The sequence below is a fragment of the Microplitis mediator genome, chromosome 1 (genome assembly GCF_029852145.1).
Source record: "Microplitis mediator isolate UGA2020A chromosome 1, iyMicMedi2.1, whole genome shotgun sequence".
In the NCBI taxonomy this organism is placed as follows: domain Eukaryota; kingdom Metazoa; phylum Arthropoda; class Insecta; order Hymenoptera; family Braconidae; genus Microplitis; species Microplitis mediator.
Window position 1 is genome coordinate 11062400 of NC_079969.1, and position 23039 is coordinate 11085438.

The 23039-nt window shown below is 28.0% G+C and overlaps 2 protein-coding genes and 1 long non-coding RNA gene across 9 annotated transcripts in view; 2 read left to right on the forward strand and 1 right to left on the reverse strand.

Annotated features, from left to right (window-relative positions):
• The first annotated feature begins 392 nt into the window (after positions 1–392).
• On the forward strand, positions 393–5421 carry LOC130673615 (myb-like protein X). Of its 2 annotated transcripts, XM_057478716.1 has the most exons (8): positions 393–531; positions 610–755; positions 994–1279; positions 1373–1516; positions 2279–2502; positions 3092–3380; positions 3472–3630; positions 3712–5421. In XM_057478716.1, exons 3-8 carry the CDS (start codon positions 1001–1003, stop codon positions 5107–5109), a joined length of 2493 nt encoding a protein of 830 aa, XP_057334699.1. In that variant the 5' UTR covers positions 393–531; positions 610–755; positions 994–1000; the 3' UTR covers positions 5110–5421. The 2 variants fall into 2 exon arrangements, with proteins under 2 accessions (XP_057334699.1, XP_057334690.1); XM_057478707.1 differs by having other exon boundaries at positions 492–755.
• A 40-nt stretch (positions 5422–5461) lies between these two features.
• The window catches only part of LOC130673587 (triple functional domain protein), a 28212-nt gene continuing 10634 nt past the window's right edge, over positions 5462–23039 (reverse strand). For 4 of the 6 annotated variants that reach the window (XM_057478678.1, XM_057478670.1, XM_057478653.1 and 1 more), the window contains 15 exons: positions 20052–20373; positions 14082–14154; positions 13536–13878; positions 13373–13456; positions 12926–13257; positions 12660–12819; positions 12315–12542; positions 12028–12216; positions 11720–11952; positions 10455–10707; positions 9305–9848; positions 6549–7080; positions 6131–6466; positions 5853–6045; positions 5462–5779 (listed from right to left, as the gene is read on the reverse strand). In XM_057478678.1, coding sequence (XP_057334661.1) covers positions 5675–5779; positions 5853–6045; positions 6131–6466; positions 6549–7080; positions 9305–9848; positions 10455–10707; positions 11720–11952; positions 12028–12216; positions 12315–12542; positions 12660–12819; positions 12926–13257; positions 13373–13456; positions 13536–13878; positions 14082–14154; positions 20052–20373 — 3927 coding nt within the window. In that variant the 3' untranslated portion in view covers positions 5462–5674. Of the gene's footprint in view, positions 5780–5852; positions 6046–6130; positions 6467–6548; positions 7081–9304; positions 9849–10210; positions 10331–10454; positions 10708–11719; positions 11953–12027; positions 12217–12314; positions 12543–12659; positions 12820–12925; positions 13258–13372; positions 13457–13535; positions 13879–14081; positions 14155–20051; positions 20374–23039 lie in introns of those variants that run through there. The other 2 variants (XM_057478687.1, XM_057478697.1) reach the window with 2 other exon arrangements.
• Positions 14952–22992, forward strand: LOC130673654 (uncharacterized). The gene is made up of 3 exons (XR_008990924.1): positions 14952–15294; positions 21093–21261; positions 22589–22992. It is a non-coding gene; the product is annotated as an uncharacterized LOC130673654 (long non-coding RNA).

A 23039-nucleotide genomic window follows, 5' to 3' on the forward strand; every position in this document is an offset into this window, starting at 1 on the left:
AATATTTTTTCCAAGATTACTAGAATAGGTTCTTGGCTGTACGGGATAAAAACTTGGAACTTTATACATGAAAATGTCTACAATTTGACGGTAAAAAAATACTTAACAATTTTTCAAGTCAAATTAACAATAAATTGACACAAAATTTGCCTGAAAATTGACGACAACTTTTTTCTAGTCAACTTTTGAAGTGAATTCGCATTCTAATTCGGGTAGTAAATTTACGTGAAATTGTAGAGGAAGTCGCATACAAATTGTCGTAAAAAACGGAAAAGTCAGAAGTTAACGGAAATTTGACGAAAAATTTAAGGAAACTTTTGCTAAAGCAAACTGTGCTATTAGGGTATAATTACTTCTTCTTGCCTAGGAACTTATTTTTATTACTAAACTGATCAGACTAAAGTATAGCAAAAATAATAAATATACCTATACCAATCCCCTAGTACAAATTCGGTCTCCTACTCTTGATATTAACTTTCCATTTATTGTGAAAGGCAGCTCTTAGCAGCATTAGCAGCATTTTCTACGCATGTAACTATCGGCGACTGGCCATTTGCGTCTTGTTATAACTCATACTAATTTAAAAACTCTCATTTATTCATTCTATAGTTCGTCGTTGTTCGTAATAGTTCATACTTGATCTCATCTTCGCACTTTCTAAATAATTTGGATACTATTACTTACCCTTCATTTTAGTAGTGGTGGTCCAAACCAGTTAAGATAAGTGACGCTTTGTAATCGATAATATTTCTGAGGTATTTAAATAATTTTTATACTTGTATCTATATATGTATATTTAATGTAGTGTTTTAATATTATTCATTTATATTTGCTTAGTAATAATAGATCATAAAAGCATAAATATTTTATGGATTGGTTAATAAAGCCGGCATAATTTTTAGTGAAAATAATGCCGTAAATGTGTGAATACAAACTGACTTTTTGTTACGACATTAATTATTTTTTTTTTTTTGTGTTTCTTCATTGTTTTAGAGCAAAAATGTCATACAACCGTGGAGTTAAACGCAATTCCAGTGGGAATCGTAGTTTTAGTCGTAACAGTGGAGGAGGTAATTCTGGATATAGTGGAATTGGCATGGGGGGTGGAAGTTCTGGAAGTCATGGAATGAATCCATGGGAGAGCGGTGTAATGCCTGGTCGTGGTATTTTACCTACTCCAAGTAACAATCTTTCGTTAAATTCACCGCAAGCTCAACTAGTAATTGCTAGTAATCTTCTTAGTAATCTCCTGAGAAGTCAACAAGATACACAACCTCAGGTAAATTTTATATTTAATAAATATACCGTATTTCTTAGTGATTTAATTTTAATTATTCCCTTTAATCATTTTTTTTTTTTTTTTTAATTTCAGGTTCCATCACTCTTAAGTTTAGGAACGAGTTTGAACGGGCCAGGATCAAATTTCCGTAGCTCGCAGAATTATTCAAGCAGTCGTTATAGTGATAGACAGGGACGAGGAAATTCAAAAAGCCAACGTTCGCAACCTTATAGCAAGGTATAAAATTTTTTAATAAATATATTTTTTTTCATTTGTTTTTTCAGTCACACTGAAAAGCTTCTTCACCGAATTTCAGTATATAAATATAAAAAATAATCACTTCAACGGTCGATGGTTTCATTCATGTTTTTTTTTTTATTTTATTTTTTTTATACTGCACTAAAAATTAGCATTTTTCTCAAACAAATTTACGGATTGGGTGAGAAATCACCTTAATACAAAATCCTCATTTATCAAAATATTATCCATTGATACAAAATTATAAAATGAGATAATCCCATTTATTTCCTTATACCTCACAAAATCGTTGCGATTATCTTTTTATACATCCATTAAAGATAATTAATTTTGCGTAAACAAGCTTTCCAAAGGAAAATTATATAAACCAGACATCAAATGAAATTTAACATCTTCAATCACAATGAAGAAGGAAAAAAATTTTTTTTTCCTTTAATTCTATGTTGACGTCAATCTTTAATATTTTATCGAAAACGAAAAAAAGTTTAAAAACTATATTTCATGACCTAAACACCTAAATATTCTTTTGGGAAATATTGTCCAAGTATAATTATGGACATATCCCACTTCATATCGTACAAAAAAAAAATTTTAAATCATAAATAATTTATTTCTCATGTTATGATTCCTATGGTTGCTTGAAGTAACTTTCATTCGATTTAAATTCGAATGACAAAAATTTATTGTCATTTTTTCTGATGGCTTGGCTTTTTGGTCATCATGGCCTTATCACTTAAATAGATGGGCAATCGTGCTCGCGATGGTATCGCCGGTCGACGTGGCCCATCATCCGCACAACAATCTCGTGCGCAGTCTGGCAACCAACGTAATAATGGAAATCAACATCGCAACGATAAATCTAAATCAAATTCTGACTCTAAAAAAAATCAGACTGGCAAAAAGGAACAGCAGGATCTTAAGACTTCTGATAATGAGAAAGCAGATACGCAGCCTATTGCGAAAAGGTAAGCCGTCGCCATTGTTTCAACTGGTGATGTACACACAATCATATTTATTTTTATTACCAACGATAAATAAAAAAGTTCCGAGTTTTTGTGTGGCAATTGAAATAAAAAATCACGCCTTGCTTATTATTTATCTCAATAAAATATTTTTACAATATTTATCTTATATTCAATCGTTAAGATTCTGCAGCTTATTTCTTCTATTTAATTGCGAATCAAACGATAAAATTATATAATGCCTTGAATTTTATTTATCAGTCATCAATAATATATAACGTTATTGTTATTGATATTATTTATCATTTATATATTCTTTTCTTGATTTTGCAAATGTAATGCAATTTCTTCACGTATCTCTCATGGTCTTGAATGATTTTACGGACTTATTGATTTAGAGTTGCAGATATTTTATTCATATATATCTCTCTTCATATTGCCAGTAAAACATTGTCATTTAAAACTAAAACTCATTAATATAATGATCCTCTGTCAGAAAAAATTTATAAAAATAAAAAAATTATATGGGATTAAAAGTATGAATCAATGATTTAACTGTTTATAATTGATATAAAAATTAATTTCTTATTAGCGATGAAAATGAAAAAACTGAAGATATAAAAATAGAACAAAATGATGAAGAAAAAGAAAAAGATGAAGCAACTCCAACTGAAGCTACTGAAAATGATGAAAAGTCTATGAATGATTCGACTAAAGAAGCTGAAGAGACTAATAAAACTAATTTATCACCTAAAAAAACGGAAGAATCTGCACCAGCAGGAAAAAAATCTGAGACGCGACATGCTGAAAGTCGATATGCAGCCGTACCAATTAATCAAATGTTTTGTCATGTTTGTAATAAACATATGTGGGATGGATTCGTAAGTAAAAATTTCAATATGTATATATTTAATGAAAAAAAAAAATATTTAAATTATGTTAGCAAGCTGTGATTAAAATTTTATATTACAGTCATTTGAAAATCATCTTCGGGGTCGAGCACATCAGCTTATGATGGACAAGTTGGATGAATCATATAAGCTGAGAGTTGATTTTATGAGGCATGAACTGCAAGTTGCTGAAGAACAACGAGAATTAAGTCTACATAACTCAAAACGTCGCGGAAAAAAAGTAAATAAATGAACATTAAATTAATTATTTATTTAAAAAAAAAAAAACAGTTGATAATATGAATATTATTTTTATCAATAGGTTTCTGTAGATTTGAGTGTACGAGAATATTGTACTATGTGTGATTTACATTTCTATGGTACTTTATCAACTCATAGAAAGAGTGAGAAGCATCAACAATTGAAAATTTTTTTACATCCTCGCTGCACTTCTTGTGCCAAGGAGTTCCCATCACGTATAGAATACGATGAACATTGTCTGACACCAGGTCATATGGTTAATTCTGTTCAAATTGAAGAACAGAAGAAAACAAAGAAAAATAAATTAGCTAAAGGAGAATCGGAAGTTCGCACAGCAGAAGATGAAGATAAAGATTCTGGATCTGATCCAAAATCTAATGAAAATGATGATGAACTTCCGGAGAATACCGAATATATTACAGATATAAAAGAAGATGTTGATTTGACAAAATATAAAGTACCTTCTTACAAGTATTGTCGTCAGAATCAATTAAAAATTGGAGCTTCATTGGTTAAAGAAGTGCAGGGTTACCATTGTGACAAGTGTCGACGATTTATGCTTACTGAAGAAGATATGAACTCTCATTTACGTACTGTGACACATTATCGAAGTTTTGTTTCTGAATTAAAAGTTTTGACTACTCCAATAACTGCTGAAAATAATGATGAAAAACCTACTGACGAATCTATAACTCAAGAAAATGAACCAAAAGTTAATGATGAAAATGAAGTAGAAAGTAAGCGACGAAAATTAGATGATTCCATGACTGTTGAATCGGAGAATATCATAAAAGACGAGCCACTGAATGACACTGAAGATACTTTTGAAATTTCTTCTACTCAGGAAAAAGAAAAGCAAAAAGAAGATGGTAATGATAAGTATGATCCTATGGAAGCAAGTATAGAGTCAGAAGAAGAAAATATTGAATCGAAAACTGATAAAAAAGATGAAAAAGAAAATGAAAAAAACGAAAAAGAAGATGGAAAAAATGATAAAAACGAAAAAGAAGATGGTAAAAATGATAAAAATGAAAAAGAAACTGTTAAAAATGATAAAAATGAAAAAGAAACTATCAAAAAAGATAAAAATGAAAAAGAAGCGACAGTGAACGAAAATGATAATGAAAAATCAATAGAAGCATGGGAAGATGGTGATAATGAAGCCGAGTTTGGATTTGGAAATTTACTTGGTGATGATAATGAAGATCAAGAACCGGAAAATCTACCAGTAGTTCAGCAAAAACAGCCACAACAGAAAACTCAAACTCCTCAACTATCACAACCATCACCACAAAATCAATCATTACAAAATCAATCATCACAAAATCAATCATCACAACCAACAGTAAGTGTTGATGTAACTTCAGTTAAGTTGAATAATTCTCAAGATAAAGGAACACCAAGAGGTCGGGGTTACCGTGGAAGAGGTCATCAACGTGCGCGACGATCACGTCGATAATTTTTTTTTTTAATCATAATATTCAATTATAATTTTTTCTACAATGACTTCTAATGAATTGTATACTTAAAAAAATTTTTTATCATTGAAAAGTAAATTTATAAAAGTAAAAAAAATTGTTCAATTAATCAATTGTTTAATTTAATTATGTAATGGTAACTAATAATTACAAGTTTTTGACATACAATAAAAAAATTAAATGCATAAAATTTAATTATCTATCTAGAAATAAACTGCCTTTTGAATTTAGTAGCCTTTAATATAATGAATGTATTGTGTTCAGTGTAATTCCAAGGAGTAATAAAAATAAAATACAGTCTTATTTATTCATTATTATTATTATTATTTTTTTTTTCAATCTTATTTTTATAAATATTTTAATGTCTAAGTGTATGATCTGTTACAAAATAATTAAATTTACAAGTAAACATAAATTTGTATAGAAACATATTCAATTACTTAATTGTAAAAATTTTAATTTATCTTATTTACATAATATAATTTGTTCGGCTTTTAATAAAAACTACGTCTCCAACTTAAATGATGCCTACTAAAATGATTTATCTCAAGAAGAGTAGAAGCAATCATCTGTGTGAGATTTAGAGCAATGTGTTCGACGTTCAATAAATGCTGCCATTCTTGCAGAAGGAATTGTTGCACCTTTTGATATCTAAAACCATAAATTATTTTACAAATTTAAATCATATAAATATGATTTATAATAAATTTTGTCAAGTATTTACTTTAAACCATGGAGATGTTAGGCAGGATTCAGCCATTCCTCGATCTTCTCCTTTTAAAGATAAAAGTTTTAAAAGAAGATTCTTTGCATCATTTGATATTAATTCAAAGTACTCATCAGGAAAACAAAAATCACATTTCAAGATATTTGCAGTTGTTTCTTCGACAGAATCGTCTAAGAAAGGTGAAAGGCCACTAAACAAAAACAATAAACAAATAATTAAATTAACTTGTATATTAAATATTAATAATTGCTTAAATTAAAAGAAATATAAATTACCTTAAAAGTACATAAATAAAAACACCAGTAGCCCACAAGTCTGTATAAAAACTAGTGGGTTTACCAATAACTAATTCTGGGGCAGCAAATTCTAAATCTCCTGGTGGTACAACTTCTTCAACTGGACCACGTACTGCTTCACCAAGATCAATCAATTTGACAATTCCAATATCTTGATCGACAAGCACATTTTCAGGTTTAACATCTAAATGATATTTATTACGTTGATGAAGCCACTGAAGAGCTGACAACAATTGATGAACATATTTACTTGCCATTGCTTCCGTATATTCAGTCTTCTTACTCAAGTAAGTAAATAATGTTGGGCCTCGTACTCTATAGATGATAATAAAAAAATTTTTAAAATAAAATTTAAAGATTAAGTATATAAAATTTTATGAAATTAATTAATAATTACAATTCCAGGACAATGGTATCTAATCCTGGCTGAGGCGCATTTTCAAATAGTGCATAAGCACGTATGATGTTACCATGGTGAGTGGAGGCCAAAAGATCATACTCAGCTCTAGTTAATAATCTCGATTGCTTGTGCCTAGGTGTTTGCTTAAGTGCAACTTCTTGCCCAGTTCCTCGATCTCTTGCACGTTTTACAACAGCATACCTACCCTTACCAAGTTCATCTAGCTCCAAGTACCTCCCAACAAATTGTTCAGCTTCCCAGTTTATACTTTCATCAACTGGTAAAGTGATAACGGCAGATGGTGAGGTACCACCTTTTCCATATTTGTCTACAATTCTAAAGCTATATGAAGCACCAGCTGACAGTTCTAGAATAACTGGAGGATTTTTAACCTCTTCAATTATTGGTATCCATGATGTTGAAGGTATAGTTCGACATTCTAGAGTTCCTTGTTCGATATCACGTTTTTCCCAATCAATTTTAACTTTTGTTGTGCTCATTACTTGAGCCCATGTCGCTCCGCTTCCTCCTAAAAAATGTTATTAACATTGAGAATATAATAATATAATATATATATATATATATATATATTAGGGTGCGCCAAAAAAAAGAACTAATTTTTTTTTCTTTAGTTACCGTGAAAATATCATTAAGGATGATAAAAAAAAAATTCTGGTAAGGTTTGAACTCTTAATATTAATATTAAGAGGAGGCACTTCGTGATTTTTGATTTCCCATTTAAATAACATGGATAAAAAAAAATTTTTTTAGTTTGGAATTTTCTACCTCGGCAATGGCTCATTGTACGAATAAGCCCAGTATATATTTTTGTAGGAAATTTAACGCTCTACAAAAAAAGTCTCTTATCATTTTTCGATAAATCCATCTGTTCAAAAGTTATTGGAGCTCGAAGACAAATTAGAATAAATCTCGAGATCTTTTTACTTTTTAGGCGAAACTATCGGACTTATCATAAAATGTCATGAATACTTTTTTGTAGACAATTTTATTTCCTACAAATTATTGTTGATAAATTTTTTTAAAATTCTGCATTGTTTTCTAGTTATTTCCTTTTTAATGCCAAGCTCCTATAAAAATAGTGTTCTGATCGATTTTAAGAGATTTTTTTTGTAGAGCGTTAAATTTCCTACAAAAATATATGCTGGGCTTATTCGTACAATGAGCCATTGCCGAGGTAGAAAATTTCAAACTAAAAAAATTTTTTTTATCCATGTTATTTAAATGGGAAATCAAAAATCACGAAGCGCCACCTCTTAATACACTGGTCACAGAAATTAAGGGATAGAAAAAAAATCGGAAATTTTTAGGTGATTTTCAACATGCTGTAACTCGGTGAAAAATGGTCGTATAAAAAAACTAAAAAAAGCAAATTGTAGCCTTAAGTTTCTAGTTTTTAGATCTGGACCTCAAAATTTTTCATCATGTACGGTTCCAGAGTAATCATAAGAAAACCAACGAAAAAAAAATTTTCAAAATTTTTGCTGGTCTTTCAATACCTCTATGGGCGACAATAAATTTTTTTGAATAATCCGACTGTCTGACTTTTCTCGGAAATTTTATGCCCTTTAATTTGGTGGCCGCTGTAACTGCATCTGCTTCAAATGTCAACTTAACAAACATACCCTTTGGGTAACTCTAATGCCGGCGGTAAAAAAAATTTTAGGAATTTTTTTTGACAATGATAAATCATTGCAGATACAACAAAAAAAAAAATTTTGAAAAAAAAAAATTTTTTTTCAAAATTATTTTTTTTTCAATTTTTTTCGATAATCGATCTTTTTGATTCAAGAAATGAAGATTATCGGTAAAAAAAACATTTTCAAATCGAAAAAATGAACAAAAACCGAGAAACTACCAATTATGGTGATTTTTGACAAAATCGATAAATTTAAAGCTTCGGGGCACCAAGAAAGAAAAATCGCAGCGATTTGAAATTTTCAGGGTTTTTTCAGGACACTTTGAGGTTGAAAAAAAGTCGAAGATATCCTTTGTTCATCCGTTATATCCAAAGTTATAGCAAGATTTCCGAATATCCTTAAATTTGTGAATTTTGACCTGTTTTTTACCAAACAATATCGCTTTAAAAAAAATTTTTCTATCAAATGCCACTAATTTTGCCTTATAGAGAATGTTTTCCAGTTTTCAAAACCCTGCTTCCATTCTCTGTACGACCAATACATCCGGAGTTATTGATTATCAAAGCCAAAATGGACTTTTTTGCTTTGATCAATGATAACTCGGCGCCAAATCGTCGTAGAGACTTTTTGAGGCCACCAAATTAAAGGGCATAAAATTTCCGAGAAAAGTCAGACAGTCGGATTATTCAAAAAAATTTATTGTCGCCCATAGAGGTATTGAAAGACCAGCAAAAATTTTGAAAATTTTTTTTTCGTTGGTTTTCTTATGATTACTCTGGAACCGTACATGATGAGAAATTTTGAGGTCCAGATCTAAAAACTAGAAACTTAAGGCTACAATTTGCTTTTTTTAGTTTTTTTATACGACCATTTTTCACCGAGTTACAGCATGTTGAAAATCACCTAAAAATTTCCGATTTTTTTTCTATCCCTTAATTTCTGTGACCAGTGTATTAATATTAAGAGTTCAAACCTTACCAGAATTTTTTTTTTTATCATCCTCAATGATATTTTCACGGTAACTAAAGAAAAAAAAATTAGTTCTTTTTTTTGGCGCACCCTAATATATATATATATATACTTTTTTTTATTTACCTGTAACACAAAGATAAATTTTAACGGAACATGATCCAGTTTCTGATTGAATATTACATTGATAAGTTCCAGCATCATCAATACGACAACGTGAAATTTCCAAGTAAATTAGACCAGCACTTTGATGAACTTGAATCCGATCATCTGTTTCAATGTCAGTATTATTGCTATCTTTTTTCCAAGTAACATTAATGCCCTCGTAGTTAGTTACTTCAATGGATAGCCTGGCAATTTCTCCAACAGAAACTTTAACAGGTGATGATACACTTCCTGGAATTATCTTCGGTGGAAATGTTTTTCGTTCGTTAACACTACGCTGTGGGCTAGTAATCTGTTTTTCGTTATCAAGTTTACGTGGACGGAAGGACCATGCACGACTGATGGATGAATTTGGAATAAGACTTGCTGGTATCCAAAGCTCTTCTTTGGCATCTAGGGGTGATACAACAACTCCTGGACCATCTAGATGTGAGACTACAAGCTCATCACCGGCGTGAAGCTTACCCCAATCTGCTGCAAGTCTTACACGCGCTCCTGGCGCAACCTGAGATGGGCGTTTTATTTATTAGGGAAAAAAAATAAATAAATAGAAAGAAAAAAAAGTAAAATAGAGGCATGCCGCGATGGTTCATGCTCACCGCAAATAACATCTTCACCACCACCATATATTATTATTATCATTATCACCAAGAGTTAGTTAAATATCTACCCATTTTTAAATAAATTTTTATTCTTCTTTAATTGGATGCAATTTTTATTATTATAATGCACTTTAAACACTATTCTTATTTACTATGCACGTGTAATCTTTTTGTACTTTTTTAAGGGGTTTCATTGATTATTTTTTTATATTTTCTATTATTATTATTATTATTATTATTATTATTTACTATTATATTATAAGTGATGTTCAGTGTTTTTTTTTATTTTTAGTAACAGCAGTATGTCATTGCAATGACAAAAGGTAATGCAGTAGAGAGCAGATAGCAACAGGCATCAAGAGGAAGAAGCAGAAGAATCCCGTGGCTGTAAGAAATATTATTAGTTTTTTTTTTTTTTTTTTTTCAACAATTAAAATAATGAGTTTCCCATTAATAAAGTCCACCATTGTAGAAATAACGTGCACCATAAATTAAATATCCAAGCTCACCGGAATGGAATTGGTGCGAACAGGTGAACGTGCCCGGGTGATAGTATTCCTAAATCCCTCGAGGAAATTCAGCTTGCTTTTGGTTGGTGATGGAGTACGTGGTGAATTTTCAAGACCACCTGTGTGTGATCGATGAACAGCTTGAGACTTTCTATGATCATTACTTCGCTCTTTATTGCTTGCACCAGGTACTGTCAACATTGGTGGTACTGATACTGCGGCACGAGTAACTGGTTCCGGGGTCGTTGAACGGCTATATTTTAATTTACAAGTCAACTGTTGGCTTAATTTTTTTTTTTTTTTTTTTTTCAATATTTATATCAATAAAAATTACTCATAATAAACTATAGTTTTTGAATTAATCTACTTGATATACACATACTATGGTTATTACAATTATACAATGGAATATTATGTGAGATACCTGGTATAATCCATTGACATTGAAATCTGGTAATTGACTAAGATGCGACAAAAGGTAGATATTAATTATAAGGTATTAGTGATAATAAGAAATAATTATCTAGAGTGTTTTGATCTTAATATTAAAAAAATGATGAGGTAGTTTAGTGCTGAGGGTAGATAAGGATTTTTAAAGTTGTTTAAGAGGAAATAATAAGGATTTACGGTGCACATAACAATTTATAGATTAGTTATTCATCAATTTATAATTTATTCTAAATAAAGTTTTTTTACGTTTATGTGTTGATTATAATTTGATTTTTTTCCGCCATTCAATTGAGTAATATTTACATACACCTTTAGTTTTCATTTTGAAAACCTTAAGTGTGGTGTTATAAACGTTTTAAAAATTACTATAAATATATCGTACAATTTTTCATTGTTATACTATTGATACCATCACGCTCACGCCAAAAAAAAACAAGCGTTTTTAATTTCACAATAGTGGATATTAATCAAATACATTGCACATTGGAACGGTTTAGCAATTATTAGGCTCTGGGAGCGAATTAGTGTAATAAAGTGAGTTAGTTACATAGAGAGCGTGTTAAGAAATAAATATCAGTAATAAATTAAGATATTAATAAAAGGTCGTAAAATACATGTTAAATTAGAGTTTTACAGAATCAGAAACAATTTTCTACCCATTGTTAAACTACCTTGTGGTCGCTCATATCCTTATATAAAATATACAAAAATATGTTGGAACAAATATTCACAGGTCAAAATGTGACAAATATTAGGTGTATTCATAAATGTGTTAAAATTTCAGTTTTTTTTTCTTTTAAGTGATAAACGCTTACAGTGGATCTTTGGTAAGTTCCTTTTGATAGGCAATTGGCGATTGAATCGCTTTAAGAAAGTCTCGCTGGGTTTGTAGAATTGCTGTAATTGTATCAAACCATTCTTGTTTCCTGGGTCCATTATCCTCTATTACACTGCATATAAAACCAAGTCCAGGTTTTCTTGGATCCGTTGAACGAATTACAAATTTTTCAGGATCATCTGTTGAGTTTTCTAGACTCATTTTATTTACCTATTTACAAATTTATTATAAATATTATTAATATTATAAAAAAAATATAATATTAATATCAAATTATTTAACCACCTGAATGTGAGCTTTGTATACATAGGCAGGGTTTGTAAACTGAGTTTTCTTGCCAAGCGCTTCGCTAAAAATAATATTTTGCTCAAATAGGAAAACTTGCCATTCACGTCCTCGTTGTGGCACACTTGATAATTCAGCAACTAGTAAAGGTCCATGCAATAAAAGTTTACCTTGTGCCGTTATTTTTCCCTAAAAAAAAATATGGTAAATAATAATTTGTAATTATTATATAAACTAGTATGAATCTAAACTGATAAATTTATAAATAAATAAATAAATAATCTTACATCAAAACCTTGCAATCTACCAACATCCATCATGTCATTAGCGGCTTTAGGAATGATTCGCATTACGTGTGCCGCTGCACGAAGTCCTTCAATCTCTGATATTCTTTGAGTTTTTTCAGTCAAGCGTAAAGCTTCTCGGAGTAACAGCTGATATTTAGTAATTCTTTGAACCGGCTTTATAAGTAAATCACAAAGCTGTAAACGATGTCCAAGCTTTTGTCTTAATTCCTAATTTAAAAAAAAAATAATAATAATAACAATAAATATTATGTATATTTTGGTTAAGAGAATTATAAACAATAAATGAGATTGATTGAAATAATTAAAATCATTCAATGCATTTACTTCAAAATATGTATCTATGTACTCGGAAACAATGTACTCTGAGACCGGTTTGTTTTGACAATAGACAACATACATATGTAACTTCCTTTCATATCTCTTGAACAATGGACCAAGCTCTTCAGGTCGTTCTAAACAACGTTCAAGAGCTTTGAGGAAAAAGCTGGAAATTAAATAAAGAAAATATTTAGCTGTTTTCTTATAAATCTTTTTTTTTTTTTTTGTATGAAAATTAAAAAAAATTTAATTAATATTATTTTAATACTTACTCTCTGTGCCACTCATATATTGCTTCAATATTACCAAATATCATCTTATCTTTACCACCACGAAGATCCTCAGGTAAAGGTATTTCACTGTCAGGATCTCTCATGGGAAGCATATATCCCTCAACAATATGCTTTAAATCATTTACATAATCTCGTTCTGTGTCGACCAACTCCCTAATGACAAATTGCCGTTTTGCAAGTGCTGCAGCTTCAGGATCTGTTTCTTCAGAAATTGTCGGTCCACTTAAACTATTATAACTATCATCTGTAGACGACGGGCGTCCTGGTGTTCTCATTAAACTATTTCGTTCTTGATTTTCTGTATGTTGTTCCTATTAATATTCACCATTCAGAAAATATAACATTATTGAAGAAAAAAAAATTAATTTGTTTTCGTTACTTAATATATAACCGTAGATTAATATAGAAAATTTTTTTGAAAAATACCATTCTTTCTTTGACAATTTGCTCAATCTCAGCTAGATCAGCAGTTGTAGCACCATCCAAACTTTTTATTGATCGCTCAGTTGTCTGAAGAAATTTCAATAAAATAAATTTTACAAAATAAATTCTAATATAAAACTGAACAATAAATAATATTATTATTTACTCTTTTCCCAGGTAATTCATCAGGAACAGTAGATCCTGGAGGACCATTTCCAGAGGCTACTAGTATTGGTTCAGTAATAGGTTTCATGGGAGGTGGTAGTTCAAAATCATCTTCAGCATCTTCTCCACCGTTTTGTTCCAAAAATGGTGGCGTTTCACTGTCATCACATTCAACTTCCTCCTCTTCTTCTTCACCTTCAGAAACAGTACGGCCTGATTTGTCGCCGGTTGGCAATTTAAATCTTTTATCAGAACCAGTCTTTTTAAGTGCTGATGGCCGATCTCCTGATTTTTCAACTTTACCCTGACTAAGTTTCCGAAATTGTTGTGGCAACCATTTTCTTCTAAAATAAATATTATTAAAAAAATGGATTAAATAAATAATTTTACTAAAATTTATATTTTTAATAAAAAAAAAATTTAACTTCATATATGAAATAGTAATAATAATACCAATGATAATAATATCTCAAATTTATTTGCATTATCATATTAAAATACTTGGTATATTTATATCACTAGTTGATGCTTTATTAATTTAACTTACCCACTAAAACCACGCCTCCGGTTTCCTGGTGAGCTTGTACTAGCTGATCCATTCCCGTCGCTCCCACCGGTGTCTAAAACAATGTCGAAATGTATTATATACGACTAAAAATTTATGTAAATGTATCTAAGTTTATCTTTTAAACGTGTGAAGAAATAAACAAGGCCAAAATTATATTTTATTTTGTAAGGTTTTTTTTTTTTTTAAATTTAGAAAACATCAAGACACTTTTTCAATTAAAATTATAAATGATTTCACTGTGTAACATACTTGCATTTAAACGTGTATTTCTTTTTTTATTTCGTAAAATCCCCATATTAAAATAATTACATTAACATGCAAGTAAATCATAATCTAATTAAAATAGTTATAATACACTTCATATTACTTTTTAATAGCACTGATATAAATAAAATTATTAAAATTTTAATAAGTCACATTAATAGTTACATTGAATTAAATACTATAGTAAATAAAATGCATCAATAACTATTTGATTAAACTTTTCAATTGCCTGGTTTCAAGATATGTTTTTGCATTCAGAAGAACCATATTAATGACCGAATTTGTTTTTGCAATTTTTAATATTGCGTAGTATTAAAAAATGATTTTTACGTATTTTATTTGTAAATAATAATACTAATAAGTAATGTGAGAATGAAAATTTGAATGTAAGTAACAGGGTAGTGATCTCTACGTTTTTCGTTGATCAACTGAGAGATTTCGATCTTGACCGCAACGCATCAAGTTCCTTTTGATTTAAACCGGCGTAATCGCTGCGGAAATAGTTATTCAAGTCTCGATTTCTCTTCTGGTTCGATTCCAACTAAGTTAACTGTATCATAATATGCAAGTAAGCCAACCAAAGGCCGTCCAAGTGACTCTCGAGGATGCTTCTGACGTCAGACAGTCTTTTTACAATATTTTTAGATACGATTCGATCGCAACTACGGTTTATTTTTTTTATTTGTCATTTAATTTCGTTTTTTATTGGATAAATTTCGGCAGTAAAAAACAATTTATATAAAGTTTATTTAGTTATAAAAAAAAATACAATCTATTGAATATAATTTTTTATTTTAAAATTCTCGTATTTAAAAAACATTGTGTATGTTGAACTACGGTTGAGAAGATTCATTGAATTTCGGATAGTTATATATATATTTACTGAGACAGTATCGGTTGTTTATAGAAATGTATGGAGAAAACAAAGGTATGTAAACAATAGTATATTAATTCACTTTTTTAGTTAATTAAATTTTTTTTCAAAGTTCAAGCTATTAAACTGTTAATTAAAAAATTATATTTTAAATGTAATAAAATTAAAAAATTAATGAGTCATAAAAAAAAAATTTAATTTCTGTGTAAGTAAGAAAAAGTTTAAAGAAAAAAATTATTGAAAATCATGAAAAAATAATAATTTGAGTTTCAAATACATATGCCGACGATGAAATGATGTCTGCGTGCTTGGATACAAGCCAGGATATACACTCATCTCTATGCCTAGTTAACTCTGTAATATTATTGTTTCCTGCACTATTTACTACTATAATACATATGATATAATAAAATTATACTGAAAAATATTAATAATAATAATGAAAAGTTATACAATGCGGGATAATGACAAAATATGATTATATTATATATTTGAATGTAAATATAATAATATAAAAACCTATAAGTGTAATAATATAAAAGTAACTTGGAGTAAATGAAAAAGTTCAGAGTTAATAATTGAAAGTGTCTAAGGCTTGGCAAAGTGAGTTATCAACTCGCGGTTTCAATTTAATACGTTTCCTCTTTTTTCTTTTTTTTTCACAAAAATAGAATAAAAATAATAAAAATTCTGTCTAGATAGAATAATAGTTAGTATTACGATTTTGGAATTCAGCCAGATTAGCCGAACATTCATGTTCCAATATTGGAATTAAGGATAAAAGCTGATTGAAAGGATGTTCAATGAAACATTTTGAATAGTCAAAAGAAAAAAAAATATTTCGGATTATTTGTAATTAATTAAAATTTATAATAAAAAATAAGACAAACCACTAACTCTGTATATCAGTTATAAAACTTTCTTTAATTAGTTTTTGGAATCTTGCTAATACTATATATCTTTTTATGTGTTGAGGCATTTTAGAGTAGAACAAAACAAAGACCGCAATTAATTTAGGGTAAAAGTACGAGATTTGCATAGCTAGAGTATCCAAATACGCTAATAAGTATATGATTTAAGATCAAAAGTACAGGTTTGAAAAATTAGATTTTCAATTATCGTAGCTAAAAAATATTTTGTTAAAGGAAGATGGGGGTCGAAACGGTTTTTTTTTTTTTTTCTTTTTAATTTTGATAGTGGAATGTTAAAAAATCACAACGTAAAGTTTATATTTTCAAGAAAAAAGGAAGTGGTTAAGGTATTATACACATATATTAAGTGGAAACTTTTACGTACACGTCAGAAATATATTTTTTAAAGATAAAGATATGCAGCGTATTATATTTTTGTTTGTGAAAAAGTTTGTAGACTATAATTTATTGATCAAATTTCATTAAATAGCTAGTTTTAAACAAATAAATACTTTTGTTTCTGAATCTATATACTAGTAAAATTATAACTACGTTGTCTTTTTTTCAATGAGCGCTTTGATTTTTTTCTATTAATTAATAAAATTTTAATACGGTTATCACAATTGAAAGGTAATGGGCAGATTTAAAAAGTGAAGAGCAGTGTCTAAGAATATAGTTAGCTTAATATTTGAATACAGAATTTCACAGAAATATTGAGATATTAAGTAAAAGTAATTTTTGTAAACAGTCATCTATATTTCGCAAATAAAAAATTAATAATAATAAATGTAATAAAAATAGTAATAACAATAAAATTTTTAGTTTAGCACAGATTATTTAATATTATTATTTTAAAACTACTATTTTGAAATTTATCGTTTCATTAAATTTTTTAATATAATATTTATCTAGCTTTATTAATAAAATAATAAATTTTTCAAAAATTATTTACAAGACTCACTGAAACTACAAGTAATAATTTTACATTCCAACGCGTAGATGACTTTGAATTCCACAAATGGAATTCAATAAAAGTATTGAATGTCAATGCTTTGCTTATCAATTAAAAAAGCTATAATTTCTTCGTTTTAATTTAATAAATATATATATATATTTTGAAAAATATAAAATAAATTTTAAATAGTAATAAGTTTTATCAATAGATAAGTCAAACCTCGGTGACAGATTTTTAATAATGGAAGCGATTGTGTCCTAATAATAGAATCAAATCGCAGATCAGTGATATTGTCCATTCGTGACCACAATTAATAACGTATTCAGACGCAGGAGTCGATACAACTGAAGTTGTCATGTGACTAAGAAGTATTTTTCATATCAACAAATACAATTTATTCCCACCAGAATATCTACCATACACTCATGAAAGTTTATTAATATTTATGTATTATATTAATGAATTTAAGATAAATTTAGTTAATGAAAAAAATTAATTATTTTTATTTTCTATTTAATTAATTAAATATTTAATAGAATTAAATTACTTAAATGACAATAAATTTCATTGATTATTATTAACCTTGAATATTTATCTAAAATTTTAATTAACTCTTGAACTCGAATGATTAATGACATGACGACAGATTAAACTAAGAAATTTCTCTTCTATAATTGTCGCGTCACATTCTTGTACATCCACGCGTGTTGAAAATTGTGATAGGTCGCGCAGTAAAAAGCACCACCCTCTACACGGAGTCTGCGAACTGGTCAAGGACACGCGCTGGTGCGTATTGATCGAGTGCGAGAGTCACAGTACTTACACGTACATCGCTTCTTACGGCACAAGGTAAAAAATTATAGATGCTAGGACTTGTGTCCTTTCTTTACTATTTTAGTAGATTTTATAGAAATCTGGCTATTGGATTTATCGTCATGGTGGATTTTTCGTAGAATTTTTTCTTAACTTATCATAATCAGTTGTGTAAGTTTTAAAAATACCATTGCTTCAAAAGCGTATAAATTGTTTTTTCCGATTTTCTTAATTTTTTAGTACCCCTCAAAAGAGGCTTCCTGATAAATTTTGAGATTTTTTTGATCAATGGTTAAAAAAATATCGAATTTTTTAAAAAACCGCTCTTTTTATGGTTTTTTGATCATAACTTTCGTAATAATTGTCGAAATTCAACGGATTTTTATGCTCAATGAAACTTTGTGTAAGAAATTGAACGCTCTACAAAAAAAGTCTCTTATCATTTTTTGATAAATCCCACTGTTCAAAAGTTATTTAAGCTTCAAGTATAATTTATAGTAAATTTTGAGATTTTTTTATTTTTCCGGCAAAGCTATCAGTCTTATAAAAAAATATCATAGGAATTTTTTTGTAGATAATTTTATTCCTTACAAATTATTACGAATAAAGTTTTTCGAAATTCTGCGTTGTTTTCAAGTTATATCCATTTCAATGTTAAGCTCTTAAAAAAATAAGATTTCTGATTGATTTATCAAAAGATGATAAGAGACTTTTTTTGTAGAGCGTTCAATTTCCTACTAAAAAATTTGCTGTGCATAAAAATCCGTTGATTGGTTTATGAGCTGGAAAATTCTAAAAAAAAAAAAATTTTTTTTCCCGTGTTATTTAAATGGAAAATAGAAAAATGGATTGAGGCAAACCTCAATATCATTATTAAAAGCTCGGAATGGTACTAAAATTTTTATTTTTAGTTATACTTTCAATTTTTGGATACCATAAAAAAAAAAAAAATTGTTTTTTTTTTTTTTTTGAAACACCCTAACATATGGGATATAACGCGCCTTGTGGCAGCGATAGCGTTTTCAATTTTTAATGGAATCAAACGAAACTTGGTATACTTATTTTTTGATCGAAAATCAAGGTCAAGCTCGAAGATGAGTCCAAACTTATCCTTTGTATATTATGACGTTGTAAAAGCAACTATATGATTTGTAAAGAAACTATTGAGCTTTGTGACCACGATAGTACCGACAATTTTGAAGGGATCTTAATAAAACTTGGCACATATATTTTTTGTTTTGATAGCTTGATCAAGATAAAAAATGAGCGAAATCTACAAATTAGTTTAGAAGTTGTAGGTGTTTGAAATTCCCCAAATTTAGAAAAAAAATCATTTTTTGCTGATTAATCTAAAAATAATTATGAAATCACAACTCGTAGTGCATTATCATTCAAGATATTTTAAAGCTTTTTTCATTAGCTTTAATTTCTGTTACTCAACTTGCCATTTGGACAATAGTTCAAGAAATATCTTTATATATTTTGATGGCCTTGAAAAATTCATAAAAAATTATTAAAAAATTTATTTTTCAATTAATTGTTCTGGGAAAGCTTAAAATTAATAAATAAATGACGAGAAATCTAATTCCATCTCGATTACCGAACGACCTTTTTTTATCCCATTTTAATAACAATTAATTTCTTTTTCTTAGAATAGTTAATTTCTATTTTTTTTTTTTTTTTTTTTTTTTTATTCATCACAATTAAATTTTTGATTCACCTATTTTACCTTTTTCTTTTATAACAAACTTGGAAATGAGATAAATCAAAGTTCCGTCAATCTATCCCTTTTTTTTATAGTTTTTACTCATGTCCACGATGCACTCACTATCTTACTTTCAATTCTTAAAATTTTTTTTCTTTCAACTATTGTTACCTTGACCTTAGACTCCTGTATTCATAAAACTTTTCTTTTCTCACCGTTTTCATTACTTTTGTAGTCAACTTTTAATCCCCATTAAGCTTTATTTCAAGCTATTATTTTATCCGATCTTCCAAAATAATAATTTTCATAAAATAAAAGAGAAACAAAATTAAGATACAAAAATACTATTATAATTATAATTTTTCGAAAGGCAATGATAAAAATTACTTAAATTATGATAGTAATAAATATTAAAATTAACACTCACCAGTATCTTCTTGAGTAATAGATTGTTGAGCAATCGGAACATTAGTTTGAGAAGGTGCCTTTCTAGATGGTGAAGTTTTACAAGATGTTGTAGGGGGTTGTTTAAGTGCACTAGTAGGTACTAAACCTTCAGCTGGTGGTTCAGTTTGACCTGGTGCTAAAGGTAACCGTACTAAAGTCCATTCGCTCGTATTACTATTTCCAGAATGTATACTTCCATTCTCCAACACTTCAACCTGTTGACCTTTTGTAACACTTAACTCTCGAGAACCTGGTGTAGCTGCGTGATCAGCTACCACCCAAGTCATTTCGGTTACACCTGTCTATATTAAAAAAAAAAAAAAATATATATATATATATATACGTATTATGAATAAATAAAATACATCAATTATAATATTAAGTGTATATTTTGTATGATTTGAGCAATTTTGTATTTTGTATTTATGATTCCTTAATTATTAAAAGTTACAAAATTATTATTTTTTGTAAAACTTGCTTACAAAATTTTTTATTTATATTTTTTATCTTTTCTTAATTTATAATAACAATTGTACTTAGTGTGCAAACGAAGATATTATGACGATTAGATTATTTAAAAGTAATATAGATGGTAAACACGCAAGCTTAGTTAGATAAAGATCTAAAACAGGTGGTTCGTCGCTTTTAAGTTCACTTGAATTTAAGAACATTATAATACAGATACTAAAAGATTCTTAGGAAAGTTAAGAGACTTGTTAGAATAATCGATGAGATAAAATCAATAAATTGTATTCACGAGCTTTGAATTTGCGCACCGCCGGAGCGGTTAATATATTATTAATGCTCCAATGAATTTTATTTACTTAAAAAGATTTACAAATGCATTTTTTTTTTTTTGACAATTTTAATTTAAAAAATTTAGTTTAATTAATAGATTATATTGTCATTTTCATAATTAAAATATTTAATTTATTCATAATGTAATATAATTATAATTAATTTTTTAAATAAAAGTTCAAAGGGCATGAGTCTATCCTAGATAAATCTTTTTACGTTATAGACTGAATTGGACTAGCACGATTGTGTATGACCATGGATAAATCCGCAGTGAAGCGAAATCAAAGCAACGAGGATATAAAGCCTCTTCACGACCTTCAGATATACTTTATTCAACGAGAAAACAGTACGGCCTTTATTTATGATCTGGATCATCGACATTTGCCCTCTAAGTAATTTTATTATTATTATTATTTAAAAAAGTACACATTTAAATTTTTATTTCAATAAAATTAATTACGTTATTTTGTCATTTAATATGATAATCAATAGTAAAAAATATGTTTGATATAATAATAAGCTATTGAGTAACTATGTTTATAATAAAAATAAATTAATTAAATTTACAATGTATTAATATGCATACTGAGTAATTAAAATTTTTATAAAAAACAGCTAGATTGAATTTCCATAACAATATCTTTATATATTCCAATATAAACTTAAACAAAAGACTCGTTGAAACTTACTTAATTCACTGGGATATCATTTTCCAATAAGTTCACACGTCAATAAATCTTATTCAACGAGAAATATAATAAGTTAATAAATGATCAATCCATTGCGGATTAATATTTATAAAATTAGATTAACGATGGCATTTATTGCAAATTAAAGGGTAGAGGTAAATTATTAAAGGTGAAATTCAAAATAATGTAAGGAAAAAAAAAATTTTTTTCTTTTAAATTCTAAAATTATTAAGAAACTTCTTTATGGCACTACTTTAATTCACATTTGCGATGATGATAAAAAGATGTTGTATCTTGAAGACGTATTTGTGATAATCAAAAGAGCATAATCATAAAAACAGGCTGTATAATAAGTCTATTCATTATTTTTTGCAATGTCTGTTGAGGTTTTAGTTCATCTTGGGTAAAATTAAACATACCAACACTTTTTTAGTATCTTTTCGCTAAATTAATTTTGCTATATTTTTATTTTATCTTTATTTACATTAGAAATTTTAATACTTTATAATTTATTTTTATTTCTTATATATTCTTTTTTTTAATTTATATTTAATAACTTTTTTGTTTATCATTTTCATGAATATTAAAAAATAGTTTATTAAAGATAATATTATTATTTTTACCTAAAGTTAAACAATAACTTTATATTATTGAATTATTTAATTTAATTAACACAAATTGTCTTTTCACAATTTGAGAAAATATGAACCAACGACTTTGATATAAATCAATTAATAGAATTGCTTATAAACATAAGTGATTTGACCATGATATTTACTCAAGTGAATTTAATTTTCATTTGCAATATCAAATTATTAATGGTCAATTTTATTTTACAGTACACAACATTGTTTGTTTTTATTTTATAATATTTTTAACAGAATAGAAGCATTAGTTTCCTCCGATAAATCATATAATAGAAAAAATATAATTTCTTGTGTTAATAAAAAAAATAAAAATAATGATTAATAAGTGCACCATTATTAAATAATCGTATAAATGATTTATATAAATTTCATTGTCATTTCAGAAATTCAAATAAGTAAATAAAAATAAACAATTAATCTTTCACTGTAAATAAAAGATAAAGAAGAAACGGAAACGCCCTTGTTGTTTTTGACTGATTATTGAAGAAGACACAGAAAAGAGAATCGATTACTTAGAGATAAAAAAAAAAAAAAAATTCGTTTTATAATAAAAAATAATATAAATTTTTCATCAATATTGGTAAGACTTAGTGATGAAATTGTAAAGATTAAGTTAATGGAAAATATATTTTTAGAATGACTGCGTAGTAGTGACATAGTTTATACATCAAATTTTGAATGAAAAATTTTCGAGACGTTCCACTTGTAATCGAATTTTCACAACTCGATTTATAAAATGACTAAAAAATTACTTTTTTTTCCCTTAAAGATAAAAACAAATAATTTATTTATCTATAATTCACGCGAAGTATTAAACTGTAAAAATAAGAAATT

What these genes read in the sequence shown, in the direction of transcription:
- LOC130673615 (XM_057478716.1), top strand. Translation starts at nt 1,001, where the DNA reads ATGTCATACAACCGTGGAGTTAAACGCAATTCCAGTGGGAATCGTAGT. An exon ending in GTTCGCAACCTTATAGCAAG is followed by an intron (nt 1,517 to 2,278) that starts GTATAAAATTTT and finishes TCACTTAAATAG; the next exon opens with ATGGGCAATCGTGCTCGCGA. An exon ending in CAAAACGTCGCGGAAAAAAA is followed by an intron (nt 3,631 to 3,711) that starts GTAAATAAATGA and finishes TTTTATCAATAG; the next exon opens with GTTTCTGTAGATTTGAGTGT.